At 46.5% G+C, this 8468-nt stretch overlaps 1 protein-coding gene, 1 long non-coding RNA gene and 1 other non-coding gene across 8 annotated transcripts in view; 2 read left to right on the top strand and 1 right to left on the bottom strand.

Moving 5' to 3' along the window:
• The first annotated feature begins 2 nt into the window (after positions 1 to 2).
• On the top strand, positions 3 to 6526 carry LOC121042330 (uncharacterized). Of its 2 annotated transcripts, XR_005796121.1 has the most exons (4): positions 3 to 101; positions 2274 to 2421; positions 4540 to 4775; positions 5835 to 6526. It is a non-coding gene; the product is annotated as an uncharacterized LOC121042330 (long non-coding RNA). The 2 variants fall into 2 exon arrangements; XR_005796120.1 differs by lacking the exon at positions 5835 to 6526 and having other exon boundaries at positions 4540 to 4851.
• LOC121042651 (small Cajal body-specific RNA 15) lies at positions 3589 to 3715 on the top strand. The gene has a single exon (XR_005796366.1).
• FSD2 (fibronectin type III and SPRY domain containing 2) overlaps positions 6082 to 8468 on the bottom strand; it is a 44086-nt gene continuing 41699 nt past the window's right edge. For all 5 annotated transcript variants that reach the window (XM_040493533.1, XM_040493538.1, XM_040493535.1 and 2 more), the window contains one exon: positions 6082 to 6964. In XM_040493533.1, the coding sequence (XP_040349467.1) occupies positions 6712 to 6964 (253 nt within the window). In that variant the 3' untranslated portion in view covers positions 6082 to 6711. The remainder of the gene's footprint in view (positions 6965 to 8468) is intronic.

Genomic DNA, 8468 nt, shown 5'->3' with positions numbered 1-8468 from the left:
TGATCTCGGGCCACCCGCGGGGCGGGCGACGATATCGTCCTTGTGGGCAGGCTGGCTGGCGTGTCGGGTTTCGGGGAGTATGGCGGGGAACCGGAGTAGAGGTGAGAGGTCGGCGTATCTGTCGCGAGGGTCCTCGTCACCCAACCACATCTACGTCTCATACCTAACTCTTGCTCAGCTTTTTCGACCCCGTCTAAAAAAACAAGCCTGGTAGTTCACGGAGGTGCGGTGGGGAATATATGTGGAAGGGAGGAGTAAAGTTTAAGGAAAAATAATTCAGGAGGTGAATTTAACATAAGTGGTCCCTTAAGGGATGTGACTCCGGGGCCTGTGCATAACCAGGCCCTCTGAATCGGTGACTCCTGCTTGAGGCAGCAGCACCTGTTGCATTAATTTGAAAACATGCACACAGGCGGGTGATTTTCAAGCTTCCTGAATCTGCCAGCCAAGTCATTGGGTGTCAGAGGAGGGACAGCCATCTGGGTCATCCCCCACGGTTCAGTTTTTAATGGAAGCATAGTGAGAGGAGACAGGCTGAAAGTCAGGAATTAGAAATGTGTCATTTATTTACATTTTATTATTTTTTATTAAAAATTTTTTAATGTTCTTGAGAGAGTGTGAGTGGGGGAGGGGCAGAGACACAAAGACACAGAATCCTAAACAGGCTCCCAACTCCGAGCTGTCAACACAGAGGCTGACACCGGGTTTGAACTCACCAGCCGGTGAGTTCGCAACCTGAGCCCAAGTCAGGGGCTCAACCTACTGAGACACGCAGGCGCCCCTGTAGGCAGTTTCTGTTTCACTCACTCTTCTTGACCATTTAACTCCTGCTTCCATCAGTGACCACAGCAGGCTACACATCACCCTTCTCTCACTTCTAGAACTCGAGACTTTTCAGTGGATTAGTAACTGCACAGAAACGGACCCACTATTGAATTCATTATTATTGCTACATGAGTAGGTGTTTAAAATGCCTTATACTTTACAGAAATCCTTGGTAGGTAGTTATATATGGTTATTTGGGGGAGATTGGCTTGAGGTTCTTTGAAGGGCTGGGAACATATTTTTTTGATTTAAAATAATGAAGCCTAGGCTCTGAAAATTCCATAAACTGTTTAGGAAAGGATGAGATTTCAAGAATGACAGGCGCCTCCATATATGTAGTATTTTCCCCTACATCTGATATGGAACTTTGGGTAAAATTTTGGGGGGTGGGGTGAGGAAGCCTCTCCCATAAAATGACTTTTTATTTTTTTATTTTTATTTAAAAAAAAATTTTTTTTTCAACGTTTATTTATTTTGGGGACAGAGAGAGACAGAGCATGAACGGGGGAGGGGCAGAGAGAGAGGGAGACACAGAATCTGAAACAGGCTCCAGGCTCTGAGCCATCAGCCCAGAGCCTGACGCGGGGCTCGAACTCACGGACCGCGAGATCGTGACCTGGCTAAAGTCGGACGCTTAACCGACTGCGCCACCCAGGCGCCCCTAAAATGACTTTTTAAAGACACTTGACATTTGAGAAGGTATCATCTGTGGTCTTCTTCTCAGGTATCACCTGAATTTGTCATTACCTTTACAGCATATGATTTCCTCCAGGAAAGTCCTAGATTCTAAGACCATCAGAGAGTCATGGTGTGGCGTGCTATCAGGGCCAAGGGGTAACTTCCACTCATCAGCCTCCAAACATATAAACCAGATTGATGTTTGAGAACATTTAAAATACGTATCTTGTAGACTTTGGGCTCTCTCTCGAATCATCAAAACTATAATAAATGTTAAATGTGTTAAAGATCTCTTGCAAGGATAGGAAGGAAACATGCTAAACCACATACACCTTCCTCACATTCCCATAAACCCCTCCCACTCCTCCCAAGTTAGAAGTCACTGTTACTAACAGGGTTCTGTGGTAGATCTCTCAAGTGTGTGGGGACAGAAGAAAGGCTGAGAATCACTCGCTATTTTTTATCTCCCTCTCCCCACTCAACACACAATTTGAAAGTGCTTTGCTTTTTTTTTTTCTTTTGAGGGAGAGAGCGAATGAGCACGAGAGCAAGAGGGTCAGCAGGAGGGGCAGAAGGAGGGGGCAGAACCTAAGCAGGTTCCATGCGAGTGTGGAGCCCAACCGTGAGTGAGATCGTGACCTGAGCTGAAACCAAAGTCAGACGCTTAACCGACCGAGCCACTCAGGCGCCCCATGAAAGTGCTTTGCTTTCTGATGAAGAAATTTTCTTTTAACTTGGACGACAATTCGATGCCTCTTATCTCTTTTCAGGAATGTAAGCGTTTGAAAGCAGAATGCCTTTGCTTCCATGATCTGATCAGAGATTATGAAGATACAGTTCCTCCCTTTGGTTTGCATACAGTTAAGTTGAGCAGATACAGGTCAATGGTCAGTGTGCCACTTAAGTATTCAAGAAGAGGTGAGTGTGTGCAACTTAACTCGGCCGGGGAGGGGGGGGGGGAATTAAGTGCTTCCGGGAAGTGACTTTTGAGCTATACAGGCATTAGGAGGACAAGAAAGGGTAGGTCCATTCCAGGTACCTAGGGATCTGTGATCTGTGGCTTGTTTACAAATTGTGAATTACACAGAAGACAGGGTCAAGTGTCTTCTGCCTTTCTTCAGAGGTCTGTCCTTCTGAGGATAGTGCTCCTCTTGTTTTTCTTCTCTCTCCCTGTCCTTCTTCCCCTTAATTGGATGGATGTTGAGGATAGAAAAGAAGTCAGAGGGGAGGCATCTTTCTGAGTGGCAGAGCAATAGGACAGGTTTACCAAGAAATAATGATTGTACTCAGGAAATCCATCTCTAAAAACTGCGTTCCTGCTTTGTTAAAATGCACAGCTGGGAAACCTCAATTTTGTTGATTGATTGCTTTCCCAGTGAATGGATTATATTCTTGTCTCTAATCCAGTCTTTTCGAATTTAGGGGCCTCTCTTAAGCCCACATCTAGACCTAGGAATGAGCATGGGGGAGGCAGCAAAATCAGAACCCAAGTTCATACTACAAAAGCATTTTTGTTGGCTATAACTGAGTGACTGCGTGTTGTTTGACCTGCAAGCTGGGTAGTTGAATTGTCATTCAAATCAATGATCGTTTAATTCCACTAGGATCTGATGAAGGTGGAACTAGGCAGAAAAACCTGATTCTGTCAAAGTCTGGGGAGAATGACGAAAAAGCAATCAATCAGTGAATCGGGCTTAATTTTTTTCTGGGACTGGGACTAGCAGGAAACAAGCAGTGAAGTGGAAGACACGACAGGCGTGACAAGAACTGGCGCCTGTGCACTAGCAGCTCTAAAGTAATTACTCACTCGGGGCATCCATCGTGCCCAGCTCATCATCACGCTCCTCCTTCTAGGAGACCTGCTGACGGAGAAGGTGCTGACTGGCCGGAATCTTCTTCGCAAATCCTGAACTCTCATCTTGCATTTAGATTCCTTAACCATGGATTGCAGGGAAGCACGTGTATGTTAGCGTTCCAGTCTCTGAATACTCGAAAAGTAGTTAGTTATCTAAAAGTAATCAACTAGCATTTCTTTCGTGTCTTGACGTGCTAGAGGACAGTGTTTCAAAGGCTGGACTTGGTCTTCTGGAGACTAAGAAAATAGAGTCCTTGAAGTCAAGCCGACTCTGCTGTTAGCCTCCTAAATGAAAAGGTAGATAGAACAGGTCTTGTTTACAAAACAAATTCAAGACCTACTTATCTACCAACAGCATTTATACGTATAGTGTGGTCTTGCTGTGGAAAATAGGAACAGTAAATTGAGAGATTAGAAAGGGTGGGAAAAGGCACTGAACCCACAAGACTCTTCCTGTACTAACTGATAGGAAGGTGGCTGGAAATTGGAGAAGTTGTTCAGGAAAGCGGAGGACGGGACCTTTCCCGTAGTGCAGCCTTCGGAGGGTCCAGCAGGTTCTCTGGTAGCTAAGCCTCCTTGGACAGAGACGAGCGGATCTCATTTACAGAATGCCATGTCATGGTGAATTGTGCTGCGGGCAGCTGCCAGTGTGAGCCGTGTAAGGTTATGATTCTGACAAATATTGAGAGGATGAGAAGCATTAAGGAAAAGGCCTCATTGCCCATGCAATCACTCTGCTTTATACTGGTCACCGTGCTTGTGCTTCAGAAAGATTTTATTGGGTGTGTACAAGCAATGATTGCATATCATTGTCTGAATCAGCAGGAAGTCCATTAAACACACTTTTCCAAATAAAAGGCAATTTCATTTTATCGGAAACCCGGTGTCTCTGACCAACTTTCCAGTCCCATCGAAGGGTGCCTTAAATTCTGATTTTTCTGAATTACTAAGCCCATGTTAGTTTACACTAAGATTCTGTGGTTATTTTACGTAGTCTCCCCTTTGTTGAGGGAAGCCAAAACTTATGTTAATAACCTTCTCAAGAGTTAGAAAGTAATACAGGTAAAGCTAGGAAAAGAACAGATTGGTATCTTTTGTTTTATCTGCAGTGTCAGGGATTGTGGCTACAATATTCTGACTTTTTAAAAATCCGTTTTGTTTTTTGTTTTGTTTTTTAACAGATATATCAGCAGGTTGCAGCTGAACATGGCCTTGAGGTAAATCCTGCCCCTGTTGAAATTTGATTTCAGCAGATTATTCATGGTAATTTAGGAACTGGAATATTTTACAGAAAAAAAAAAAAGTTTCGTTTGGTTCTGTTCTATTTTTTCTTCTCCTAGAAGAACCATGTTTAAACAAAACTTCACTATGCTGAAGAACTGTGATGCTTTAAGTTGGTCATCTGCCTCATTTTAAAGTAAGTGAATTTTATATGTCAGCACAAATTCTAGATGTTTTTTTTCTTGATCAATAAAACTTTTACTCAAACCTTACAGGTGTCGAGTTTTTAATCGTTTTATCCACGTTCAGGTTACATGTGAAATATTCCATAAAGCCTTTAGAGTGCTGAATTCAAATTTGCCGTATCCGTGATAGCCTACCTCCTGCTTGGTAGTTTCTGTTGCAGTGGCTAAGCTTGGTTTTGAATATGCACACATGTATATTCTGTTTGTAACTTGAACCATCTCTGTGTTTACATTGGCCGTCCCTTCCTTATCTCAGGGTAGTAAGACTGTCAAGTTGTTAATTCAGGAATCTGAGCCGCCATGTGTATCAACAGGCAGGGTTTTGAGACAGGCGACTTGAGAGGCGTTCATCGCATCAGACTCTGTGCTGGAAAACACTAAAGTTTTAGATCACAGGATTTTCAGTTCCCACGAAACCATGAGTGATGAGACACGGGGCGTATCTGTGCAGAGGGGCATCCGCGGGGCGGAACAAAACGGTCTGAGAACTGCTTCACAGGCAGAGTCCCCTGCTCTGCACCCACACGTCCAAGCTCGAAGACGCAGTGTGCAGAGCTTTAGGTGGCAGCTGGAGAGCCGAGCGGAGAACCAGGAAGGCAGCCCGCGGGGCCGGTGCTGTGGGCACAGGAGGGCATGACAGCAGAGAGCAGGAGGCCCCAGAGCTGCTGGCCCAGGGGCCACTTTGCACACCGGTGCTCAGCTTTAGCCTTTGGCGGGCGAGGTTCTCTCTCCCGAAGCTGCCACACATTTGCCATACGTTCTATATCGTGCGCTCCCGTGTTCGTCATTAAATCTCCCAGTCTATTGAGTCTAGTCTATTGAGGCTAGTGCTATTTTTTCTTTGTTTAAAGGGACACGGGAGCTCTGGAAGATCATGTGACTCCTTGCAGAGTAGCTACAGAGGAGCCATCAAACCTCGGTCTTTTGATTTCCAGTCTGGTTCTCTCCACGTGACAGGACAGTTCCTAGAATCAGTTGTGACTAACGTTCTCTGGTTTTTCCCGCGTTAGCCCCCGCTCCCTCTCCCGATGCGCTGAAAGTGCCAGGTTTATGTGTAGGCCGCTGCGGGACGTGAAGTGCGTAGTGGAGCGTTCCATTTTGCCCAGTCTTGCCATCAAGCCGCAGGTGCCCTTCTGTTCCTTCAGACTGCCTCCCCTCCAGGTTTTCTCCGTCTCCCTGCCGTACGTCCTTTGCTGTGGTTTGGAAAGAGCCCCACCGTCCCTCGCACGGAGAGCAGAGAGCCCGACAATGGTGGTTGGATGAGGAAGATAACTAATTTATTCAGTATTTGGTGTGTACCGTTTGTTACACGTTAGTCCTTAGGGACCGAATGATGAACAAGACAGACACTGTCCCTGCCTTCATGGAAGGGCGCACGGTAGAGGTCATTTCAAAGTTTGGGGTAAGTTCTGTGAACGAGGGGAACAGGTGTGACAGCGTGCTCAGTGCCAGAAACCGCATCACAGTGCCATTAACTCCCGGGAAAACAGAAGGCGCGTGGCTTCCCTGGTTCTCTGTGGACAGCCTCTTGCCTTCTGGAGTCTGTTCCTGGCTGACTCGCAAGATGTCCCGGGTGTGCCACGGCCACTAGTACTTATGTATCTCTTCCCTCCCTTGCCCCTGCCCCCACGCTCTATAGGCCTTGGACTTTCAGATACTTTGCATATAAACAAACAGACCGATACAGTTTGACCACCTGAAAGGCCTGGAGTTCATTTTGTCTGAGCCCTCATTTTACAGCAGCGCCTGGTAATGACTAACCTAACATCTTACAGGTGGCAGTGCGCAGGGCTAGAAACCTGTGCTTGAACGCCAAGTTCAACCAGCTGAGGGGTGGCCGGCTTGGAGGGGTGGGTACAGAAGAGAGGGAGCTGGCATCAGAATGGTCTAGTAGAAAGTGACATGCTTTGGCATTGAAATGCCATTATGTATCTTCAGACACCCAGGCTTTTCCAAAGAAAAACAGGGATGCACAAATTGGTGAAGCTGACAACTAAACGTGTACAGATGCTGAGAAATGTCCGCATTGAAAAATGACAATTTTGAATTTTCATAGTCTAGCAGAATGCCGATCTTCCTCGGGGAGACAGTTATTCTTATATCTGGAGTCATCCCGTTGTGCAGGAACTCATACTTATGCCTAGAAATTAAATGTTGATAGGACACAGCTTCAGAAGTTCTGTAGATGCGCTATTTACAGAACATTTCGTATTAGTTTTCAAATAATGCTGCGATCGTGTTTTTTTTTTTAATTGACTACCAAAGTAACGGTTCATTTCCCAACATATCTGTCTCTTTTCTAAAATTTGTCCTAAGAGACCTCTCTTTTTAAACACCATTTGTTTTTGATCAATTTCTTCACCTAAGAGACTTACATACACTCTTACTGCATCAAAGTTTGTATAGAAATTGGTGTTTTAAAACTTGGGATTTTAAGGTTCAAATGTATAAAGCCTTCATAATAAAGATGTTTGAACCGGGGAGCCCCACGATCTTTCATGTAATAAAATGTGCCTTTTGGTATAACCTGTGCACAGGTACTCAGGCATGATCCTTAGACCTTCCGACTCAGCAGGGCCAGCCGGGGCCGTCACCGCCCCCGCAGCCTAGCCCAGCACCCTCTCCCCGTGCTCTGTAGCCTGGGTGCTTTGAAAAAATGGCTGGAACCCAAAGCAGCCACGGGAACTTCCTACCCCTGCTACCTACAGATGTCTGCAGAACACGGTGCCAGCAAGCTGGGCCACACGCCTGGGAGGAGCACTTGGAATATGGTCTCGGTGTCAGAGAGAGCCAGCCTGGCTCCGGCCCCGCTCGCCTCATCTTCCCCTCAGCTCCCTTCCTTAGCTAAGCAGCCGCCAGAAGCCAGGAGCCAGGAAGGCGCTGCCCTCCACCTTCTTCCCACTACAGCACCAGACGAAAGCAAAAACTGCAAGTCAGCTAGGATACCTTCCGTATCCTGTCTGTCCTCTGTCTGTAACTCTGTCCTCTGTCTTTCCAAGGTGGGGCCACAGAAGCGGCCAGGCCTAGTGCCTGGCTTTTTGCCCATCCTTTTTCACGCTGTCTCATGTTTCCATCCTCTTCTGTCTTCTGACCTTTCAACCCTCCCACCGTACACAGACTCCTACTCTTCCTTTATCCTCCCCGTTCTCCTCTGCCCTTCGTTCTTCCCTCTCTAGGAGAGGATACTTTGATTTTTAGCCTTATTACACTTCGGGCAGAATCTCCAAATAAACTATTCGGCTCAGTGCCTACTATTTCCTGTGTTTCTCAGACTGGGTCTGAGGATTGGTAGAGTCCATTCTAGTCCAAGTACCTTACGGGGGGGGGGGGGGTCTTCCCACGTATGCGCGGGCATGACGGGTAGTGTTTAATTAACCACGATGGAGGTTCCCCAGCAGAGAACGCAGGATCAAACATGCATAAGATACAGCAAGCCAACAAGGGTCAGAGGCCCCGTGGTACAAGAGATGCTGGGGAGACGGTGTGAATTTTTGTAATTTTTGAGGTGAAGGGAGGTTGTAACAGTGGCTTCCCAAGTCTGAATATGTCCACGGGACTGCACCTCATCAGGTTTTCCCAGCTTTCTAGAACTGATCCACGCGTAGAGGACAGAGTGCTTGGCAGCAGAAGCAAAACAGAATGAG

This window comes from Herpailurus yagouaroundi, unplaced genomic scaffold (genome assembly GCF_014898765.1).
Source record: "Herpailurus yagouaroundi ecotype Mexico unplaced genomic scaffold, PumYag 185, whole genome shotgun sequence".
Classification (NCBI taxonomy): Eukaryota; Metazoa; Chordata; class Mammalia; order Carnivora; family Felidae; genus Herpailurus; species Herpailurus yagouaroundi.
This window is presented reverse-complemented; position numbering and strand designations above follow the sequence as displayed.